We start from the raw sequence: 24,947 nt of genomic DNA, 5'->3' as shown, positions 1-24,947 counted from the left end.
TGTCAGACGTTCTGTAGAACTCCTGCTGAGTCAGATTTCTTTCACAGATTCAAAGAAATTAGGAAAAAATAAAACCATCAGCTGACATGAGAGTCACAGAAACTCATCTTTGTTTTCTTTAAATTCTATCTCTGCAGTATTATAAAATAAATCTTGTAAATCTTGCTGATGGCTGCTCATCGAATCGTGTGAGGTCCAGAACATGTTGAAGGTAACACCCATTCTCCAGAGCCGTGTGTGCAGGTTCCATATCTGTATAATGTTGAGCTGTTATCTGAGTGTAACCGATGACCATAAAACACTCCCATCAACCTCTCCATGAAAAATGTTGAGGATTTGTACACAGAGGGGAGCTGGAGTGTGTTTTTAGATGCTTAGATTCAATACATGTGGACATATGTTGACATCATCTTGGATGTAAAACAGAAAAGCAGGTATTCACGATGCTCAGCGTGAAGGATGTTCTCTGCAGGACAGATTAGGTTATGGTGTGGTGATAAAGATTTTAGGGCTTTGGATTAAAACATTACAGCATTTGATCGACACTGCCAACACATCCTCAGCCTACTTTCAGATGCCTGCTCTGAAAACATGCTAAAATTATGAGTGTAAGATGTTTTTTACAATAATCATCCTTTGCTAATCAATTTAAAGTTGAGTTCTACAGTAATTTCCTTTCAGAAATTACCTCAGAAATTCTTCACTGGTCCATCAGAGCTCATTAATTACATAACTGTTAAAAACCTGCATTAGATGCAGACGAAGATGGCGACTTACAGTATGACATCTAAATAATCATGTTTCTGTCTGTAGCTGCGATCACTGTGCTGTCGTCCCATACGCTTGTTTATTCTGAAGCATTTTGTTTATTCCTTGTTTACTCATAAAACGTTGGTGGTCTGTCGGTCAGAGAGACGAGTCTGTTTGTTTTACCACAACAGCCAATGGACGGATTTCACTCCCAGACCCTCACCTGATCCCAAGACGCATCAGACAACAAATCAGCACGTTAATCTAAGCGCAGTTCATTAAATCTGCAGGAAGGAAGATTTGTGGATATAAAATACACCTGTCAGCTGCTGTGGACTGACGTATATATCTTTTACTTCAGTTATGTCTGTTTTGGGTTCACAGGAAAACGTCATCAGAAAAAAATTCAGTTCGATCATGTTGTCAAGTCTCCTGGTGCAGTTTAAAAAACAATCTTGAAGTCGATGGAAACTTTGATCTCTTTCTACCAAAGAAGTAGTCCCACTAAAAAGTGTTGACATTGAGGTCTGTAAATGATCCCGAGTTACTCTGATTATGTTTATGACTAAATTGTCCCATTTGAAACACAAACTAATCCGCGTTGCTGATCTATGTGCTTCATTTCTGAAACGAGTGCAGTGAACACAAAGTTAGACTGAATTTGTTTCACAACTTCAAGCTTTAAAATGTTCTTTTTATGACTTTTTATAATTCATACAAGCGGAAGAGAAACAGTGATTTACTGTCTGTATTTAAAGTAGTTCACTCTGTGGTGATGCTTCTGAAGAGAACACAGAACAAGACTAGGTGACGGCAGAATTTTACTGGTGGTGTGTTACAGCAGTTTTTATGGTTTTCTGACTTCCCACTTGCCTCTAATGCCTTCATATCCAAAGTTCCTCCTTTAATAATTTCTTGCACAACGTGCAGCACAACACATTTGTTACATTCAGCTTCAACTGAGCACTTAATGCGCTGTCTTCAATCCTGGTGTTGTTGAGCGTGCATCAATATTAGACGTTAAAATAAACCATTTTTAACCTAATACTTCTGGAGGTAGGATCTTTTTTCAACGAGCAGTCACGACATACACTCACACACCAGACTGGCTGCACAGTTTGCATCATTGGTTCATGATGGTTTCGTTCCGTAGGTTCATCACAGCGTGACTGATTTCTTCTCCCAAAACAAATTTCAAAGCCAGACTGAATTTTATGCAACTTTCTAAAAGTAATTCTAACTTCATAATTCAATCAATCTGAGAAAACCTGCTCTTACATGGAATAATTGTACCCTCACAAAATCATAAAGAATTTGGACTTCAGGGCCTTCGCACATGCCCAGACTGCCCTGACAATAGTCCGACATGGTTTGATGTCACCAGGTGGTGACTTGGGTGAAATGACCCTTTAAGCCTGCAGCAAACGCTAACAGAGTCTTCAGAAGGCAGCGCTGTGGGCTTGATACCGACACTGACACTCTCTGTCCAGACGCGACCTCCCCGGAGAGATTCACAGAGTGCAACACAGACAGCAAACCTCTCCACAGCGTTTGTTTCCCCTCCGGAGAAACTCTTTCATTACAGACACTGCCATCAGCAAATCAACAAACCGAGCATCCTGCAGTACGCAAAAAAATTCAATACACAAAAACATGTCAACAATTTCTGCCCAGACGTGCTGTAAACACTTCCTCTCAGTTGTTTGTTCATATGGAGAAACTTTCCCCCAAAACTCACTTCATGCTCTCTGTCCTGAGCTTGTAATTACACGGAGGTGCGGGTTAAGGCTACATTTGATTGCGCCAGCAGATTCCAGCCGATTAATTATGTGTTATCATAAAGTTAGAACTGAGCCTGAGGTGGATTTTCTGTTTTCTTTGCAATTCAGATGGTGCTGGCTTCCCCCAAACTGTGCCTGAGTGCTTTGACCCGGCTGCTCGGAGGGAACGAGCAGCGGCGGGCCAAAAGCAGAGATTCCTCTCTCAGACTCACATAAACAAACAGTGAATGGCCAACAGCACAGTAAAAGAGAGCTGGAGGACTGAAATGCCACCTCAGTGAACTTGAAGTTGGGAGCCGGTCTTATCATTACCGTCATTGGTATGTTTTTATTTACAAAGACATTATTGGCAAACTTCCTTTTTACTTATCTTTTTATTTTGGATGTGAAACTGAATTTAGGAGCGAAAGCTTTTGGTTTTTCTGCGCAGAAGGAATTGTCGATCTGTTCGTTCTCTCAGCTTCATTACGGTCGCAGAGAAGAAGTGCCAAGTTTTCAGATCGAGTCGGACCGGTAGTCAGATGGCGCAGTGCATCCGGTCAGTCGTTTTAAATAAAACACCCTGTGCACGCTCAGAACAGATACATAACATGAGCTTTTATCGACGTAGCGTAATCAACCACTCAGTGGAATCATGGGGATGAGTGGACACGTGTTTTCTTCTGGGTGCTGAAACATAAAGAAATAGTTTCTACATGAAACTGCTCACAACATGGTCTGTAACTGATTTCTGGAAAGAAACACTGCTGTTGAACTGTTCAAATATTTGGGCACTTTGAGCACAACAGGATCATCTGGTTCTATTAAAGACAGACATCTCTACAGCCGATATCTCCAAAACTCACAACTCACACCAAAACCATCAGGATGGATAAACAGCACTACAGGTGAGAGGAAACGCACCTGTTGTGTAAGTATGTTTTGATTTTGGGGTGAACTGGCCCTTTAACAAGATGTGACATGTAACTGAACCAAATAGGATGTACATCTGAAAAATGTTGCGCTTTTCCTAAGTGTGAATCAGCTGTGTGATGGCTGCTCTGACATACATGCTTCTCTCAGCGTGGCTCCGGCTCAGTTGTTGGGTGCCACAGCGCTTATTTGTGATGCTGTAAAGGTCTCAGTGTGTTAAACTGTAAAAACAAACATCACCGAGCTGACGATGTGTTGACTCTGATGTTGGTACAGTGAACTGTTCTCGTCCTGGAAAACACAACTGCTCTCATATGGCAGCTGTTATACTGTAAGAATTCAGACACTTTCTAACCTCCTCCTGACAAATAACTCAGCTGTGTGATTGTCTAACAGCTCGATGAGGCTCTCTGCTACAAGCAAACAACACACTCCAGCCACTAATGTTATAAGTGTCGCTCTCCAGTCTTAAAAGCTTCTGATAAACCACTGACCACTGCAGCTTTTAGCGTGATGATGACTTATTCTCTTCTCTGGTCATCTCTGTTGAACTCCTGCTATATTTAGACAATTTAGGCCAGACACCAGCAGACGTTGTTGTGTAGGAGTCCAGTTGGCTTGTCTGACTGTAGTTTCCATCTTCAAGTGGGCCAAAGTGATGATTTGGCTTGTTCAACCACTACAGTGAAAGTATCCAGCATGTTTGATAACAGACAAGGAGTCCCAGAGGAGTTCAGGAACACGAGGCGACCATTTAACAGACACGCCAACCCCAACAAGCAGCGGGTGACAGGAGGCCATCGTGACTGTGCCAACCAGCAACAAACCACTGGGTCTGTTCCACCGGCATTACTGGCTGTGCCAAGTCAAACCATGCCACACTGATTTGCTTTTCCATTACAAGTTGTAGCACTCTGAACTGAGCTTGAGATGGACCTTCTCAGAAGTGGGGTCGAAGTGCAACCGCCCCGCATCCGAGAAGACCGTGGTGACCTCTCAGTACTGCAGCCGACTCATGATGACTCCTCGTCTTCCTCTGAAACAAGCCTGTGTTGAGATACTGACCTCATGTCAAGATATGATAAGTCTTCAGTTTTCTCTAAATTTGTAGCTTCTAAATGTTTCTGTGTTCTGAAGTTCAGTTTCTCTCCTGCTTCCGGTTCTGTCTGTTGTTTGGTGAACAAGAAAAAAAACCCATTTCATTTGTTGCTTCATTGTAAGAACTTTAAACAACTTTTAAGAATCTATAAGAAAATAAATGAGTTTAGCATCCAATCTACTGAGCATTGTTGGCAGCTATTCTTCACCTATACTGTGGGTGTAAAGAGTATCTAAGGACTCTCCTTTGACAACGACTGAGGACAAACGGATCATTAGTTAAAGAGCAGGTGGCCTGTTGTGGTGGAAATGCAAATCCCTGTTGAACTGGCGTGTGGAGTCCAACCAAGTAAAGCTGAGTGTTGATGAAGGTTTCTCAGTCATCCAGTTCATTGTAATTCTAAGCGCCGTAACGTAGGCAACTGGACGTGTTTCAGCTCCTCAGAAGTGAAACGTCTTCAAGATACGGAAACACGTCCAGTTGCCTACGATGCAGCATTTATAAGTCAAACTGAGCCAGCATGAAGAAAAATCCAGGATAACTCATCTAAGAATCAGAGAAAACTCTCCATCAAGTGCATTCACACTTCTCAAAATGAGTCAGGGATATTTTAGTGTTTTACCAGGTTCTTTACTTTGCCCTATATGTTGAGTTGTGTTAAGATTTTTGGTCCTTGAAAATAATGTGAGTCCTTTCAATTGCCTTGTACTACGTATCCATATCCCAACTTATTTCAAGTGGTGTAAATGTGTGAATAAAAGATGCTTGTCAATATCTGGTCGGTCGGCGAGGGTTGCTCTGACAGAACGTCTAACTGAAACTGACAGCGGCAGTTCAAATGAATTCTTCTGAGCTCCGAAACCAAAACTAGCAGGATTACATCCATATAAATATACTGTAGTATATCAGCCGGTGTATAACACGGGGGGTTGGGCCATGCAGCAGTGAAACTTTCCACTGAAACAACATAAATGAGGTAACTGAATGTGTTGAGTTGGGGGCACATCAAATGAAAGGACAGTAAATCCAAAGTGTCTGTGCAGAGTTTGCAGTGGAGTAAACAGACGGCCGTGTGACTGTGATCCGTCTCTGATCAAAGTCTGATTACAGTCACACATGGAAGCTGGAGCTGTGTGAGCTAATGTGTTTCTGGAAGCGTTAAACAGCATGAAGTTAATCTCTGAAAGTGTTTTATCTACATTAGAAACAATCGTTATCTGAGCTGCAGCGTTTAACGTGTTTGAACTCTAAAGATCCAAACGAACAAGTGTTTTGTTTTATCCATAATCCAAAGAACAAATCTTATTTTTAGCCGTGACTGAAATATATTGACATGATAAAGTTACATGAAGCAGTTCAACATCTGTACATTGTCAGCGCCACTTCACGTTTTCATTGGAGCAGAGAGGTGACGACATTCTGAGAGCAGTGACTGTTTATCATGAGACCTCCAGAGAAAACCGAGTAATGGCAAAATAATGACTTTCCAATCCCACCCGAGTGTGTGAACGTGTTCCGATGGCTGCGTGTTTATGGGTGTGTTATGTGGGCTTTGCGTGTGTGTGTGTGTGTGTGTGCACTCAGATTAACATAAGCAAAGGTGGTACATGCTGGTCAGCTGGTTTATAAAGCTCAGGGCAGCACGTTCAGGTTCTGATCCATGAGTCGTCATGATTACAGTGCTTCATGAGGTCACGATCATCTCTGAACTTGGCCTGTTTTTAAAAACTCTCAACAACACACCTGTAAATATGAATTCAAACAAACTGCAAGTCATTTCAAATTTGTTCGATGTTGATTTTTGTATAAAGCGACAGCTCAAACACAAAGACTTACAAAGCGAGAACATTATCAGCCTCGTAACGTACAACCCTGATTACCAAAAAGGTGGAACGCTGTGTAAAATGTAAATAAAATCAAAATTCAATCATTTGCAAATCAGAGCAAACAGTTTAACATAGTGTCCCTGAGCAAAGCTTGTGTCCTTTAAACAATCGAGTGTTGAATCTTGCTTTTGAATGACTGAGTCTTTTCAGATTCCAACCTCAGACCAGTGAACCTGTCTACCTGTCTGTTGATGCCCTTGTCCAAACTTATAACCAGATATGTATAAAAATCAGTAAAGTTGAGGAGTTTAACATTAAATATATTGTCTTTGTACAGTTTTCAATGGAGTAGATGTCCAAAAGGATTAGTAGATGATTGCGTTGTGTTTTGTTTTACACACCGTCCCACCAATTCTGCAATCAAGGTTTTCTTAAACATGATGTCAGTGACTTTATCAACCAACCAGTCAGCTCGACTGCACGCTCTCGTGTTTATATTTTAATTTATAGCCTTTAGTAAGTTTTATTCATTATTCACCAGCCTTCACCTCTGCTGCAATCACACAGGTTGCCTTTGGGGAATCAATAAAATTAGTTTTATCTGTTTTACATCATTATCTGCTATTTATATAATTGGACCAAATGAAAGCTGAATAAAAGCAGAGCTCGCTGCTGCTGGTGCTGTCACACAGCACGTAGCACTAAGTGGACTGAATTAATGGCAGTAGCTTAAGCTCTCAGTGACAGGCTGAATTATCATTACAAACACAAACGGCACGTACCCAACTCCAAGAACACAAACATTCAACAGACGTCAGTGATGAAATATCAGTATCCATCTTGAGAACTGTGTCTAAGTGTGTGTTTTGTTTGTACACTACCGCAGGGAGTGATTGATTTTCACTCATTTAAGCACGTATTTGGCCCGCAGCATCAAATAAGATCACTTTCACCCTCTTAATACTGCTCTTACTCATTATTAAATAACATGATATCTTTGTTTGACTTGGCCACCTGTCTTGGCAGCAGAGGGACTTCATCAAAAAAAAAAAAAAAAGTTTTTTTTTTCATCCAGATTGAAAGCAAATTGAACAATGTAATTCTCACAAGATCAGCCCAAATGACTGAGAGTTAAAAGCAGGAGAGTTTTGTAGTGCTTCTGTCTGAAACGCCAGATTTTCAGCAGGTGTATTCAAAAATATCCAGCAAATCTTCTTTATCTACAACAAGTCAAATAAATTAAAACTTTCCCTGTAACATCAGTGTGTGAGTGTTCTGGACTCACAACACAGCAGAAACTCGTCTGGTCCAAAATTAGACTTCATAGAAAAACATATATCCTATTACTAAAGAATATTATCACATACAAGTGGGAGAATTAAACTTTGCCATCAAAGGACGAGGTCACAATGTACTTGAGGTCAAATCAAGTGGAAATCTTCTGAAGTTGCAGTCTTAAGAACAAATGTCAAAAGTATTTCACTGATTACTGTACAAAATGTATTTACTGTGATCATATTTCATAGAGACGGTGTTTTCTGGTTTTCCCTCTAATGTCCTCCGGCTGCTCTGCCTGAACACTCCTGAGTTTCACCAAGATCAGATGGATTTAGATCAGTAGCACTGTACCAGGCTCCAAGTGACACACAAACTCAGAAATCAATCAACAATAGAGAGGATACATCATTTTGATTTGATATGATTCTGACCAGAAAAATTGCATTTCCATGATGAAGAGGGTTAGGGTTACACTTGAAAATGCAAATTACAAGAGTATGAAATCAGGACAGACATCAGTGAACCTGCTGCAAAGCCTCATTTCTCAGCTGCAGTTACAAAGAATATGTTTTGTCTGTTAACTTCATATTCAAGATTTCTTAGAAAGTCATAAAAATGTAGATTATTACCCCTGGGTAACATCTGGGCCACGGTTTTGCAAAAGAAAATAAGAGAAGAACTATGTGAACAATCATTTTGTCTCCTGCCTGCCAACTGTCATTAATTATCAAAGAACATATTGCATATTGATCTTATTGTTTATTTAACCCCTCGCAATTTACGTTACTAATAAATCTCTCACTCACTCACAGACACACACACACACACACACACACACACACACACACACACACACACACACACACACAGAGCTGATTACATGCTTGATTAACAACTAATCCATCTGATATCAAACGCACAAACATACAAACTGTACTGCTCTTTTATTTGGCAAACATCAGACACACTGATACACTATACTGCTCATAACCACATTTTTTATGCACGAACACACACACACACACACACACACACACACACACACACACACACACACACACACACACACACACACACACACACAGCTCTCAGGACAGTAATGGGAACGTTGCTGACTGGGGGTTTGTTTCTGCTCCAGCTGTTCTGCTGACAGCATCGTTTCTCTGGGAAAAGCTAATTGACAAATGAACCCAGTAAATATGGACGTCCAAAGGGAGTCAAGCAGCTGATTAGAGAGGGACGCGGTGTGTGAGTCAGCTTGTTTCTCAGCATGTGGCCAATGAATAATACATCAGTTGATCAGTCGAGCATTTGCGATGTGTGTTTAGTTTTGTCCATGACTTGTGTCTACAGCCCTGATTCCAAACGTCAGGACGCCGTGTAAAATATGAATAACACAACAGCATTTGGTAACCTACTAATCCTTTTTAAGTTATATATGACAATATATTTAATGTTTTATCTCCTCAATGTCATTGTAATTTGTAAATATGTGCTGGAACAGGAGCAACAGAAGACTGGGAAAGTTGAGGAATAAAGAGCTGAAGTCACGGCCCCTCTGTTCGACCTCATGGGACCTCGTTTCAGAAAAAATAAATTGTACAGTAGTCAACGGAGAGGAAAATATGTGATGCTGTTTGAGCTGTAATGAATCACACATATGATGTTTGACACTTTACTGACTTGGAAAATAATCTCTTAAATAAACAAACGTGTGTGATTCATGACACAGTTAAAACAGGATCAATACATTATTTGTCCCTCTTCATTCGCTACCAGACAAAGTTTTTTAAGAAATAAGGTCCCAGTGGGAGAATCAGAAGGGACGTCACTGCTGCTTTACTGATATCTGTAAATATATGCATATAAGCTGGCAACAAAACACTGGGAAAGTTGTGAAGTGCTCTAAAAACAGCTGTAAACAGGTTGACTGGAAAGGATTGACAGGAGCATCCTGGAAAGGCTCAGTGGTTCACAAACAAGGATGGAGGGAGGTTACACAGTTTGAATTCTGTTTGTATTTACTTTTTACAAAAGGCATCCCAACTATTTTGGTTAAGTTTACATAAATGTGTCGACTCACAGTGCGTTGTATCAGAGAAACGAGGGGGTTTTCCTTTGTTTTTATATATGCATGTAATCATGGTCTCTCAACGTGCAACAGATCAGATGATTAGAGGAAGTGTGTGTGTGTGTGTGTGTGTGTGTGTGTGTGTGTGTGTGTGTGTGTGTGTGTGCGCGAAACAGTTCTCAGTATCTGGCTTTACTCACTGCGTTTAAAAGGTCTCAATAATTTTAGAAAATCAGTGCGATAAAAAGCAGCTGCAGACCGTAACATAGAGATATTATCAGAATTTATGTTATGGATTCGTTCATGAACTCAGCGTGTTCAACTACAGTGTGTATGCGCACACACACACACACACACCACTGAGAAAAGAGGTGAGTGTTAAGCTGATTATGATGTTACTCTACTTGTCTGCTCAACAAATTCAACTAGATGGTAACAGATAAAGAGTTAACAGTGTGTGTGTGTGTGTGTGTGTGTGTGTGTGTGTGTGTGTGTTACAGCTGAGATGTTAAGCAGCTGGTGTAGAGACAGATGAAGAGGCTGTGGTTGATGTAATGTTCTGAACTAAAGTGATGTTGTCACCGTCCATCAGACAAACCGACAGAGAGAGAGAAACCCCCCACTTTCTCTTCATCTCCTCTTCCTCTCTTTGTCTCTCTCTCTCATCCCAAACCTGCCAGCATGTATCTGCTTATATAACTGCATGTCCTCCACTGGCTTCGATCTTTGCTCCAGATGCCTCAGTCCAAACCAAAAAGAACAGCCACTGAGCGAAAGAATGAAGTATGGAGAGACATGTCCACATACTTCTTTTGTTTCTGCATTGTTTTCTTTTCCGCTCTGTTTATCAGCCTGTTCTCTGGCTCTGGCTCTTCTGTAGGGATGGCAGGAGGCAGTGATGAGACGCTTCTATTTGAGTAAAGAGCTTTAAAGCCCAACAATTAAAGTGATAGTTGGGTCTTCTGATGAGGGGTTACATGAGGTGTTTATCCATCATCTCTCCTCCTGTGTGGACATGGAAGCTGAGCATCGTACTGCTGAACTGCACCAGCAAGACGAATTCTAGCCACCTAAAAAAAGCCACAAGTAAATATATAAATTTATATATATCCAGTAATGTGAACATAGTATTTTGAATATTTGTGGCTGCTGAAGTCCGACACAAACAGCTGATGTGTGGTGTAACACAATGTGTGCGTAGGAAAATGGACGTTTATGGTTGAGGGAATATAGTCCCAAAGGAAAGGGCAGTCAGAGGCAACGTAAAGCACCACAAATGTTCAGAATAGAGTTTACACTTGAACAAATATATTTTTAGCTGTGCCTTCTTTTAGGTGGCTAAAATACGTCTTGCTGTCAGTGCAGTTCAGCAGTACAGCGCTCTGCTTCCTTGTCGTGCTGCTTCTCCACACAGCAGAGCTGACAGATATCTACACTGAGCAGGGATCAGTGCCTCGTACAACCTCACGTCAAAAGTAACTTCACTTTAATGTTCAAGGCTGCAGCCTCAGTAATACACCATCAACTGTGCCCAGCAAGTAACATGGAAGCCAGAATAAGAGTCACTTTGTTTCAACAAAGGTCCAAACTTCTGCTGTATCATTTCATGAGATATACTAATAAAAAAAAGTTTTGATTCAGTGATGTAGCTTCTTTGAAAATATATAAATATCAGTAAATATTTGTCTGCTGACTTCTTTAACTCTCTGTTGTGGTCATCTGGTCATTAGTTGGCAGTAAGATGACTGAAAGATGACTAATATGTGTATATGTCTATTAAAGTGAAAGAAACATGTAGACACTGAGGAGAATATTCCAGTAGTTGATCTACTGCGTCTCTTTTCTCTCTCCTCTTTGTTTCTGTCTTACATTTTCTCTCACCTCCCTCCTGACCTCCATTTATCTCCTCTAACTTTATCTCTTTCACCCTCTTTGTTCCTCTCCGTCGCGCTTGCTGTAGTGATTAATGAGTTAACAGGCGACTTGTCTCGGAGTGTTGAACTATTTCTTCCTCTCCGTTTCATCCTCCTCTGTGTTTTTTCTACGTTCTTGTCTCTTTGTCTGACTCATACTCCCACTCTTTGTATCTTTTACCTGTTTCTTTTTGACTCCAGCGTTTCCTTCACTTACTTTGTCTTTCTTTTCCTGTTTTATCTAATAAAAACAGTTTAAATCATAATATTGTCACAATATTACCCACAGACTTCTGGGAACGATGACAAAACATAATGGAAAGGATTCAAAAAATATTTTAAAAGTCTGTACTTCTCTGCATGGACTCTTCAAGCTGCCTTGATCATCTTCATCATCATCGTCTTTAAGTAGAGAAGCTGCTTTCCATCTCTCTGTCTAACTGGTCTACACATGTCATACATGTTCTTCTCTTTGTGAGTCAGAGTTTGTACGTAAAGCTTAACGAAAATATCTCGTAATAAAACTTTTGTTCCAATGTCTTTTTTAAACAGCAAAATCATCAAACTTTAGGTAAGAACCCGTTATAGAGCTCCATGGAAGCAGCATTTTGGACACATCTCATTTTTGTAATATTTCTATGATTTATTTTGAAAGCAGATGTGAAACTATTTTGAACATGATCTTCAGTTGTAAATGTAAAAACTGTTGCAGTTACGGGGTTCAACATTTCGCCTACGAAAGAAAACATCAACTGTTTCAACAGATTTTTAAGTAACTGAGCTCTTCTTGTTTCATTGTGATATCAAATGTTACTTTTTCAGCAAGGAAAACTGGTAAAACAGGTAAACATGCGTCTCTTTGTCCTGTTTATTTCTAGTGAATCTGTCTTTCTCTGTCAGTTTGTTTGAAGTGTGTCTGCAGCAGCCAGTCAGATTCAGAGTGCTGATAACAGTCCAGTAATCAGCTGCAGTGATACAGAGAGCCAACCTGGCTCCCACTATAAAGAAACTACAGTAAAGGGTTTTTTTCCTCTTTACGGGGCAGTGAAATCATTCAGTAACCGGGAATCAAAATGAGCCACATGTGGTCTGAAAGCAGCTGCAGTGATAACATGACAAGAGATGCACACAGAGGCAGCCAGAAACACTGAATACAAGTTATTTCTGTCAGCGTTGAGGTCTGAAGTAACATTATTTCTTCCTGGTAACTTCACACACACAATAATCACATCACAGCAGCAGCAGTACACGATCAAATCAACCAGTACAAAGAATAGTGCTGAAACTAACGTCAAGCACAAGTACTGACATAAAAGTGCAAAGTGTTTTATGTCTATTTTCCACCATCACTTTTGGCCACACAGAGTCAAGCTGAGCTCCACAGTCGGATCAGACCGAGCCGTCAGTACTTTTGTTGCTTCTAACTGAATCTTGTTAGTTTCTATCTTCCTGTTCGTACTTTCAAACATCTGTTGTGTTTTACTGATTCATCGTGTTCACGTTCAGCTGTTTTGTTATTGCTGCTGAAAATACAACATTTCCTGCAAGGCTGCTTCATAATAAAAGCTTTTATATTACTACATAAAAGTGGTCATTTACTGTGAAGAAGTTATGAGAGGTTAAATGTATTCGTAACTGAATTAGTAGAGCCATTTCTTCAGCGGTGGTTCTTGGGTAGTACTGCGGGGATCAAGACAAGCGTGTCATTAGTTAAAGCTTCGAGCAGGTAGTTTAAAAACAAAAAGACAGATTACAGTGAGTATGAGAGGAAGGAAAGACCTAATTTTTGTTGTTGCTTGTTTGTAGTGTTGTTTCTGGAAGGTGACAGAAAAAGTTGTGTCAGAAATTGAATCGGGATGAAGACAAAGTCTAAAGTTCAAACATCTGGAGACACTGTAAGAGGCACTGAAGCTGATCTGGAGGCACATTATAGTGTGTTACTGTCCTTTAATCTGTCTTCCATCTGTTTGTATATCTTAAAAATGTAAAACTCTACAATAAGCCATTTGAGATGCACCATCTCATTTTCAAGAGGAGTGTATGAATTTGCCCTCCCGTATTAAACTGGGCATCAGCTTTACCATCTAGTTTCCAGAAGATTTAGAAGTCGATATATAAATAAAGTCCATCTTCAAGCATCTGGTTGGAAAAAACTACAACCAGGTCTTCAGAAAAATGATGAAACAGTGACACAGTAACCACAGACAGGAACCGCACTCATGACATCTGAGTCTTTAAGGACAATGGAGATTAATTCAGAAGTCATAACCACATAACCATGTATGGACGCCTGCTTCAGCCTGCAGGATAACGTGTACATTGTTCTGTACGATGCCTGAGTTAGTCACAGTCACACAGAAATACACACTACCCACAGACACACAAACAGGAACACACACTCTCCCACTCACAACCACATCCACTTCCCATGTGAATCTATTTCCTGCTTCTTATGTTTTTAATTTCCACTTTTATAGCTCCCCGACTCATTAATTTATAGATGCTGTGTTCTCATATCCCAGAAAATCACATTTAATGACAAAAACAAAAATAATCTCATGATGCCTTTTGTTTTTTTGCTGTCATCTCATCACCTCTTTACTAGAGTCAGCGTTACAAATGCTAAACTAATGCAGAGCTGTGGTGTTCACTAGAAGCACACGGCTCTGGCATTTACATTATCAGATCATAACCCAGCAGCTCCTCAGCCAGCGCACAGCAGTCAAACCTTTTTATGAGACTGTTTAAAACACACCAACACACTTCCAGATCTCCACGAAACACAATAAAACCGTCCCAAAACACTCCCACCACTTCCCCCAATCCCCAACAATCATTCCCAACTATTCCCAACAGGGGAATAAACTCAGAGAGAATCTCAGAGACGAAAACTTAAAAACGCCTCACTGAAGAACAAGTTTAGAAACAGCAAATCTGTCTATTCTTTTAATATAATGTTATAATTTATACCAGAACTACAATGAATTCTTCTTGAGTACAATTCAGTTTCCCTGCTTGTTGCACTTCACATTTAACGACGTATTTAAAAGCCAGTTGCAGCTGAAAAAGAGCCAAGTTGTGTTTAGACTGAAGGAGGCTGACTAGCAGATAATGGCTGTCATTAGGCTGTTATTAGTGCTGTCAGTGGGGTCTGCTGGAGCTGTTTGATGTGTGGCTGTTAAGGATGATGGAGCACAGAGCAGCAGCTCACAGACCAGGTGTTTCTCCAGACTGAGGTCGGACTGTATCTGCAACAACTCTCAGTATAGTTTGTTATTACTCTGATCACGTGGTCTGATGGGCGGAGTTTGGACCAGAAGTCTATGATCATTGCACACGATAATAGAACAAAAACTTCATTCCTGTAATTGTATTTTTCAGGTGTCTGTAATTCACATGGGTTTTTATTTTTCTGACAGTTTTTGACTTTCCCTCCCTACATCTGAACACAAATATCTGAACTTTCTCCTCCACAGTCGTTACTTTAGTTTGAAGCATTTGAGGGGAACTGTGGATTATCTTTATTTGGCGTCATCGCACGCCGTCTTCCCAACATCAGTGGACTGATTTCAACCTATCAGAGCATATCACGCATGGCAGACGCAGCGAGACGAGACAAAGCCGTAAAAAGACGTAAGAAGCCGTAAAAAAAAGGTGTGTTAGTGTCTCGTATTTGCAGAGAGTTTCTGATTTTCTGCTGCTCGGGACGCTTTACCAACCCAACATGTGTCTATTTGACGTCCTGGGAATGAGACTCAACAATCAACTGTCTTTGTGGTGCGTTCAGGAACAGCTGGGACAAATCCTACTGATTCTACCTTTAACTTTAATAGTCTTTGAATTCTATTAATATGACGTGAGCTTCAGTTAGCTTTGACCACAAATGTCCTTCAGAGGACTTTTTACTCTGATACTCTGAGTCCATGTCAGAGCCTGAACTCTGTTACTGTACTGGAGGAAACAAGATGGATCAGAACTTCTACTTTTACAGAAGTATCTGAACTTCTACTTAAGGGCACAATGTGAGGTCTTTACCACCGTTATTACAGTTTAAAAATGGGGTTTTTCATCAACTGCAGAATTGTTTCTCCAGAAGCCGCTACAGCATAGCTTTAATTAAAGTGTTCTCTCTTTAAAAATCTTTTCTCTTTCTTATCCCATCAGATTTTTCTAAGTTGCCTCAGTCTCTTTCTCTTTGTGTGTCTGCAGAACGTTATCATCAAATAACCTCTGCGCACATCAAAGCTTCGTATCGTAGTCGCAGCAGTTGATAGCTGCGCTGTGATCTGACCACTGTGGCTTTCCTGTCTCTCCGTCTCTCAGGCACAGCTCCATTTGAAGTCAGTCATTTGGCAGAAAACTAAACAAGCCCCCTGTTAACTACCTCACTTACTGCTGTTTACAGACTGACTCTCTCGAAAAACCACCAAACCGCTGCAGAGGCCGCACAGCCCCGTGAAACCATAGAGTGACTGTAATGTGAGTAAAAACAAATTTACACTTTGAACTGGCTCGGTTACTTTTGCCTGCACAGAAATAGATTGTGTATTAATTCACTTAAGAGTCTGAGTGTTGAGATTTAAGCTAAAGACAAGACAAGTTCATAAACTTTTATAACAAGTTCAAATTTGATTCACTAACATCAGATTCAATTAAAGTTGAAACTCAGAGTTGTTTAGAAGTAGAGTGGGTGTTTGTCAGACTTAATTTCACTGAAATCTTGAGCAGTGCCGCCAAAAATCCAACTTCCTTTTAATTTTCTTCATTCATGACTCACAGAAAATGACGTCTACTGACTCTGGATCATCAGAGTTTATCTGTTGCACCATCATGAAGCTGCAGCCCCGACACCAGGATCTAATGTTAGTAGTTTACGTTTCTGCAAACACAGATATGTCTGAGATTGATGTTTGTACATAATGTGTCATACCACATTCACATTACATGCTTATAAGGGAGGTGGTGGCGTTATTAAAAGCCAAGAAGGCTTCCAAACAGCTGACCACAGTTCAGAGTCACACCACTGGATAGTTTTAAGGGCATCAGGAAACATTTCCAGCCTTTTATCTGGTGACAACCAAGTGTTTTTTGTGGATGCTATTGATAAAAGTCCCTCTAACATGACTAAGGCACAAACAGAGCGAGAGTCTCACTGAGCCATTAGCGTGGCTGTAGACTAGCGTACCTGACACCAGCACATTCATGTCTCAGTGGTCTGCTGCTTAGGTTTGTCAGACCACAGCTGGTCGACATTGTCACTGCAGTCCAAAAACAACGAGGTGAAACAACATTACAAACGCCACAGTAGATGCTCCGTCATCTGTGCTGTAGTTTGAACCTGACTAAAGTTAAAGACTCACGCTTTAAGTTCTGATTTGTGACTTCCTGAGCTGTGAGACAGAACATTTGCCACCAGTGACCGCATGAGAAAAGCAAATATAGAGAAGAATATGAACAAATGGAGGGAATCTACTGAGTCTCAGTTAGGGGGTTGGGAAACGGGATACTTTACTGCAGCCAGACTGCAGACACAAGACAGCTGTGCAAGACATTTGCTTTGTCCAATTTTACATTTTACGCTTTAAACGTTTCAAAACTTCTGTGTGCAGTTTACAAGGAAAACTAAAGATATGTCCTCAAAAGTCTGAATATGTATCTAACTTTAGTTTGTAGCACATGAGAGGACAAACAATCAGTCCATAAATTCAAAGTTTTATAACAGGCAATGACTGAGATGACTGAACTGCATATGTTTTGTTCGAGTGGCTTAGTGGTTTATTTTGGTGTTTTTTATTGTTAATTTTTCTGATTGTTGGAGCCATGAGTACCTTCAGCATGTTTTATTATGTCTGTCTACTGTCAGTGTATTTTCACAGTGTTTGTCAAGATGCGACTTGTCTTTGATAAACAGTTTTTACTTACAGGTATAAATAAAGTAATCTGAACCTGAACAAAATTATTTGGGGGTTTTAAACAGCTGACATACTGTTCTTATATGGACAGAAGTGGTAGATTAACGGAAAAAATATTTAGCACACTAATTCTTAATAAACATAATCAGTGGTTGCAAAATATACAGTGTAATAAACAACTAATTATGTTAGCCATCACCTTTCTTTAAGCTCTTGTGTGTAACGAATATGACAATTTTCTTTACAGTTTTGATCGTATTTATTGTTGTTAAGCTGTTCTCCTGCTCCAACAGTGGCTTGACCTCATTTTGAGAAGGATATTTTAATGTCAATTAGACTTTTATCCAGTTAAACACTGCATGAAATAGGAGAAGAAAAAACAAAGAATTAATAGAGCCAAAAACATAAAGGACATTTTAAGAAACAAATACATTCCTGCCCCTCATGTTTCCAAGTGGTATTATTGTTGGAGCTGCTGGTGCAAATAAAACAAGCTTTCAGTGTATCACACTGAATCAGAAACCTTGGCTGTTTAAGAGAATGTCATACCACAGTACAATTTTTTCTTTTAGTTCTGCCAAAAAACACCTTAGACCCCCTGATGCAGTGGTGCTGTAACTTTCAGCAGGGAGGAGGGAGATAAAAGAGAGAAGAGGTGAACAAGATGAAAGAGAGGAGGAGGGACAGAGAGACTGAGACAAAGACAGAGAGACGAGACGCAGCTATCTTTTATCTGAATTGAATTAAAGCTCTGATGAGAGGACGGTAACAAACGTGTGGATTGATGTTTTGGAGTCAGAGAGCGATTAGATATCGATGGCGAAAGGTTAAAGGTCGGCTCTCTGTCTCCTGTCGGGCTGCTGCAGATCTCGGCTCTGGACTTGACCCGCATCTCCGGCTGAACAGTGTGGGTGGTAAACACACCAGCACACACACATACATACAGGCACTTACATACACATATAATGACATTCTCACATACACACACTCAGTGGTTTGCTCCTGAAATCTTGGAGGTTTAATCCTGTGAAGCACCACTCTGAGTTTACACTCTCTGCAGATTAAAATCTTTCTAGTAAGTAATTCAATCCGTCCTTCAGATGCAGAGCAGAGAGGAAGAAAGAAATCAACTCTGGTGGGCAGCTGAAATAATGAAATTCTTATTCGCTCCATTTACACTGGAATGTATCCGAACTCATGTAATGTATCAATGGTGATCTGAGCTGCTGTGCATCAAACTGCTAAGATGAGGAGATCTGATTTGGGGACAGTATCGGCTCTTCGAGTTGCAGAAGTGTAGAGTTTAAGCCTGTATGCAGTTTCAGAGGAGTAAAGCTCATGAGCAGTCCATCCTGATCATTGCTTATTCGGCAACTACAATGAGCACTTGCCTCATATGTCTTGTTTTTTATTAACATTAAAACTAATAAGTTATGAATTGTTGTCGTTTTGAGAGCCAGCGAATGAAAGAGGAGGAGCAGAGAGACAGGAAATCAAACTTTAGGACAGTTATTAAAGTTTTCTTATTACTTTTGACAGTTTCATGGCTGTTGCTCTCTGGAGAAGAAATAAATAACCATCAAACACTCAGCAGATCATCTACTGTGGAGACAGTCTCCATTAACTCTGCAGCTGCATCTCCTTTTCATTCATTCACTACATCCAACTCAACTGAGAAACAGTTAACACAATACACAATACAACATTCAAATGTTTAACTCGCCTTGGGTGTAATTTCCCTAATCTTCACGCTTCTTCAGATGTGGTGGAAACACAAACAGGAAAGTGCAAATGGGTATTTTATTTCCTAGTTTAGTTTCTGAGAATAGTTCCTGGAACTATTTGGCCAAATACAACATTTGGTTGCTGCTCCATTAATCAGGACACCACCCTGCTGCCGCTGCTGGAAGTTTTTTTTTCTTTTTTTCCCCCCAAACATCATCTACAGTACATGACATCTTAGAGAAAGTCATGATGGATACACCTTACGTTTAGAAAGATAAATAAATCTGCCGTTCACTCAGCATTCCTCCTGTAAGAATTATGATTTGTACAGGAACTGATTCCTGAAACAGAAGCATTATTCACGCTGCACAGCCTCTCATTCTTCTGGAACATTTAAATTATTCTAATGATGATGAATGGTGACTCCATACACACACACACGCACACACACACACACTCTCTCCTTTCAAAAGCGATTTCTTTCACTAATCTGACCTTGTGGATCAACATCACCTGCTGCACCAAAATCACTTCAGTCTGCAGATCAGCAGGAGTCTGAGCAACAGGTTTAACTATCAGCAGATGACAGACGTTTTGCAACAACTGCCAGACGTAGGAAGACACTGTGTGGTCCCTAAATACAGGATATACAGAGGCTACTGTACGAGTCCTCATCAAACATCTATCATTGACCAGCACTGCTGCACATAAATCATGTCACATCAATGAATGTTCACTGTTTATTTATTTTGAAAAAGTCGTACATTAAGATCGATGGCAGGCCAGGACGAGATGTTTTGTCCTGTGACGTGAAAGAAGGTTTTAAGTTGATTTCGGGATAAAAGTGTAAATCACTTCCACTGTACAACCATCTTGAAATGTCACCTCTCAAAACATCCATTCCGAAAATTAAGTTTTCTACAGACAACGTGAGGCTCCTTTCACGTTCTTTCAAGGTGAGCAGTGCCAGTAAAAGGGCTCACACACCGCCCAGACTCAAACCAACGGCCAGCCACCTTTCTCCGACCACTCCGTTGCCTCTCGTCTGGCCCGTTCGGCACTGAAACATACCGCCTCAGCTACTGCCAACTACACAGTAGCGTGTATGTTCTGCACTTGCGCGAGATGCAATAAGTCTCCTTAACATCGGGTGGCGCTAGTCTCGTACCAGTAATCCAAAAAATGAAAACAGGAAATCACACAACGGAGTACAGATCATATATTACCAGATTTAAGAAAAGGGCACACAGTATTGGCTCAGTATTCGTTTGACCTGAGAAGACGTCTGTGGAATACAATACTTGGCATTACTTTAAAGATCATTATGGCTGATCTGAAGGTCGTGTTGTCTACTCTCAGGCTCGTTATCATACGAAGACGTCACAGGAGGGAAAAAGTGTTTGTTTACCATCATCACTTCCGCCCCTCCCACACACCGCACTGATTCGCTAGCACACCGCCAATCAGAATGGTAATTTAACAGCTAGCAGACAACTAATCAGAGTATCCGATGGCGTCCAATCCTCTGACTGCCGACACTCTCAGACTCTGCAAGTTGAATCTGGCCAGACATCAGTGACACGGTTCCAAAAGCTTCCAACACAGCTGAACACACCAAACAGATTTGTTCCAGAATTCATCTGAGTCTCCCCAAACGTTTCAGATGTTTCGGCGTTTGGGCCAGTGTGTTCCTGCCTTGTTCCAGCTGTAATAGAGCAGATCCTGAACAAAGAAAATCACGTTTTTCTATTTTTAGCAATCCTGGCTTGTGACAGGAAGGTGTCCAGCGTAACAAAGCCTACAGCAAAACAAATGTCTAAATCATAGAAATCAAATGTCCATGTGGGTAGGGTGGGGCCTGGTTTGACATTTCTTTTAAAGACTGAAACTGAACTGGCGTTCCATAAAGGGGAGCAGCTGACAGAAGAACAATATGAACATCTCCAAGGAAGAGGAGGAGAAAAGGGGAGTGAGCTTACAGGGCCCTCATCTGAAGAGGGCCCGAAAGATACAAGACTGAATAACTGTTGTCTGGAGGCCAGTGAGGATCCTTTTCCATGTTGTTGCATTACTGGTTAACTTGGGCTCTTGCACAATCGAGGAAAGTCCTGTGTGACTAGCACCAACCGCCATTACCTCCTCTCAGTGCAGCTCATCACCAGCAAGAGAATATAAGCAGCTGGCTCATGACGCACACTGGTGGCACTTCTGTCCGACAGCCTTCACCAGGCGACAGTGGAGTTAACAGTGACATGAAGAACAGAGCAGAAAGAACTGAGCAGGACAGGTAGCTGTGTGCATGTAAAAATGTGATGAACACGTCATTCAGCGCTTCATTAGACATCATTTCACTAGAACAATTAGTAAGTCTAATGGCTGAAGACTCACACTTGATTCTTCATATCTGGGCACATGTTTATGGCTTTGAACAAGACTTTTCTGCAGAATAGATGTGAGGTAATGAGGAAACAACGCTTTAAAATGCCTCTCATTATGTTCCGTGCAGTCACAATTCCAACAAAACCACAGACGGAGGGATAACAGTGCGTTAGGACAACAGGAGGGAAAGCTCCCTCCCAATTGAAACCAGCTGCCATTTGTCCACAGTCACAACCCAAAACTTTGATCTCTATTCAACAGATCCCCAAACAAGAACATCAGGCTTGTTGCAATCTAGAATATCATTTCAACATGACTCTGTACAGAGCAGCTCATGCAAATGACACTTCTGTTCAAGGGATCCTCAGCTGCTGTTTAAGAAATCTTTTCTTACTGTCTAGTCTCTCCGGGTCCACTGAGGACAGAGCATCCATCAACATGTGACATCACACACCTGTAGGTCACATCAGTGCTCACACGCACACACACACACACACACACACACACAAAGTGCATAGATGATCTCCACATAAGATGACAAAGAGAAGACAGCAGTTAGTTTCTTACCTTCTGTAACCACTGCGTGTTGTTCTCCATCGTGCTCTCCAGGTGCTGCAGCCTCTGAGCCGACCAGTCACCGTCAGCCGGCGGCGAATCCCTCTGCACCACACTCGCCCCGCCACGAGAGCCACCGTACTGGTCAGTCTGCGACGCCGATCCTCCGCCCTGGCATCCATCCAGCTCGGGCAAGATGAAGGTGTAGCTGCACTGGCCATGTTGGATGCGGTGAAACCTCCTTTTCTTGTCCCCACTGCTGCCGCCGCCACCTCCTCCTCTTCTCTGGCTTCTTCCAGCTCCTCCTCGTTCTGCGCTCCCAACACCGGCGGCATCAACGATAAGTAACATGGTCCAAAGCAGCAGAAGCACCAGCAGACCTCGGATGAGATTTAAGCCTTTCATGACGCTCTCTTCTACAGTATTAAAGTGTTTTCTCTCAGTGTGAGAGGCTCGTTTAGGCTTTGACCCCAATTCACTTTATGAAAACATCTGCACCAATCTGTCAATCCATGAGATCTGATTAGTTTAGTTTGTACTGCTGAACTTGAGGAGATAACTTCTTATAGCTCAGATGTCTTTTGAAATGCAGAAACGGAGAGCAACACCTGTTCTGTGGTCTCACACTGAATCTTCTCCCTCCTCACTCGTGGTGAAACTGTACATCAGATGAGTCAGGATGCAGCCGCTGTCTTCTCCTAATCCTTCTTTCCTTCTTGGGTCTTGATTTTGTTCTCTGTGGTTGGGATCTTCTTGCTGATGAAGATTTTTCAGGATGGGTCCATTGGCTTGACGCTAGGCAGGTTCCTCATGATTTATTGAAATATCCTCCTGTCCTTAATGCATCAGCAGCAGGTTCAGACCCACTCAGGATAAAATATGGATGGGGAGAAAGTTAAGTGTGTAAACAGAGATTGTGGGCAAAAAACAGTATTGGAGGATAATGAATGTCCAAGACAGGGAAAAGACAATTAAAATGCAAGGTGAGAGTGTGAGACAAAAAAAAAAAAATTAAAACCAAAGGAGATTTAAATGGACCTCTAAATCTTAAATGTCCTGGAATTAAATACAAAAGAAAAGAGAAAAATAGAGTCTTTTCTTCCTCTCATCCTTCTCTGGTGGCTCCAGTTTCAGAAGTGGCTGAAGAGAAATACTTCTGCCCCCTTCTTATCTGGGGCTGGCTGAGAAAAGGAGGAATGAGCGAGGGAGGGAAGAGGGGAAGGAGGAGGAGAGGGAGGAGTGGAGGGACAGGAGACCTGAGGGAGGTCTATTAGAGTACCCTCTCTATTTGTGGGCTGAGAGGAAAAGAAAGGAGGGAGGAAGGAAAGAAGGAATAAGAAGTAGCCAGAAAAAGAAAGAGAAAAGAAAGAGAGAGAGGGTTAAAGGCAAAAAGAAAAGAATGCAAGATAAGAGAAATAGACAAACAGAGGAAGAGATGGCAGAGAAAGAAACTAAACTGTTGACTGACGGAAAGAAATGAGCAGATAGAAGAAAAAGAAAGAGCTCTAACAGAAGTCTAATGGCTGCTGTAATCTTCTCTCCTGACTGATGTTTCAGTCCTGAAGTAAATCCGGATGCCTTGTATGGTCATTCATACTGAGTCAGCAACTGGCAGATGGAGATTTTAATTTGTCCTCTAAACACATCCATGCTCTGGGCATCATGGGAGATCTGGGGGCCGAGAAAAAACACGTAGTGCACGAACATATAGTTTCAAACTGTCCATCTCTCGATCTCAGGATGTACCTTCTCACTGCCTCTCATCTGTCCTGCTTCACTCTACATGGAAACACATACAAAGATTAGTTCCAGACCGATGGCTCGGTCCCAGGCTTATGAAACACGAGCTCTACATGCAGGGGGACAATGTGAGTTGTCAATTATTGAGTTTATTTACTTAGTGATAAACTGTTCTGCAGAAGTTGACCGATACATTTTTATCTTTGATAAAAACAGAGTGATAAGAGACACACTTGCAGAGCTGTGCACAAAGATTAAAATGTTAAAAGTGACATCTCAGCTTAAAAAAATAAAAACGAAGCGAAGACTGCATCATCCCCTGCTGGCCAAAGAGGACATGAAGATAAAAAGCTGCTCTCATCGTCTTACCATTTATTTATTTTGACATAATAGGGTTTTATTTTTAGCCTGGCCTGACCTCAGGCTACTGTTACTGTTGTTCTGCGGCATACATCTTAATTTGGCGGGGCATTTAATGTTGGCCAACTGGTCGTTTGGAGGAGAGCAGAGGGGGTTACACAGCGAGTGGCTTCTGCCCCAACCGGAGATCATTCTCATGGGAACAGGAGTGGACGGAGAGCCCAGCACACAGAGCTGCAACACATAGAGTGGGTGTTCCTGCTCAAACGCATACGTTCAGTGCTTCATTTTGTATCTGTGCTTTTAAAAAATGGGCTGATTGTGGGAAAAACTGTTTACATAACATCGGTTGTATTCAAAAAGTACATGGAATCAGACAGAATATATTAAGTCTATAAACTTCCAATAACAGTTCTCTCTAACATCTGATTCTTATTTCTCCACCCTGATGGAGGGATGAGCGCAGACATCTGATTTTTAATTAATCTTTCTGTACTTCACCCAAGTGTGCAGCAGGTTTTAATTACATCCTCATTTATCCATGGACAGTTTTCATGTGTTAGTGATGATTTTTTTAATGGATTCATATTTAGTATATCTCTATTATCTCTTATTCTAGGGAGAATAAACACAATAAAAAAAGTTT

At 41.1% G+C, this 24,947-nt stretch overlaps 1 protein-coding gene across 10 annotated transcripts in view; it reads right to left on the bottom strand.

Annotated features, from left to right (window-relative positions):
• angpt4 (angiopoietin 4) overlaps window positions 1-24,947 on the bottom strand; it is a 71,566-nt gene that overhangs the window by 21,847 nt on the left and 24,772 nt on the right. For 3 of the 10 annotated variants that reach the window (XM_037099952.1, XM_037099954.1, XM_037099953.1), the window contains 2 exons: window positions 23,948-23,980; window positions 22,214-23,872 (listed from right to left, as the gene is read on the bottom strand). The exons of 2 other annotated variants lie outside the window; for them this stretch is intronic. In XM_037099952.1, coding sequence (XP_036955847.1) covers window positions 22,214-22,606 — 393 coding nt within the window. In that variant the 5' untranslated portion in view covers window positions 22,607-23,872; window positions 23,948-23,980. Of the gene's footprint in view, window positions 1-22,213; window positions 24,536-24,947 lie in introns of those variants that run through there. 5 more of the 10 variants (XM_037099949.1, XM_037099951.1, XM_037099955.1 and 2 more) reach the window with 5 other exon arrangements.

The sequence above is a fragment of the Acanthopagrus latus genome, chromosome 6, assembly GCF_904848185.1.
Source record: "Acanthopagrus latus isolate v.2019 chromosome 6, fAcaLat1.1, whole genome shotgun sequence".
Taxonomy (NCBI): Eukaryota; Metazoa; Chordata; class Actinopteri; order Spariformes; family Sparidae; genus Acanthopagrus; species Acanthopagrus latus.
Note: the sequence above shows the minus strand (reverse complement) of the source record. Positions and strands in the feature narration are given on the sequence as shown.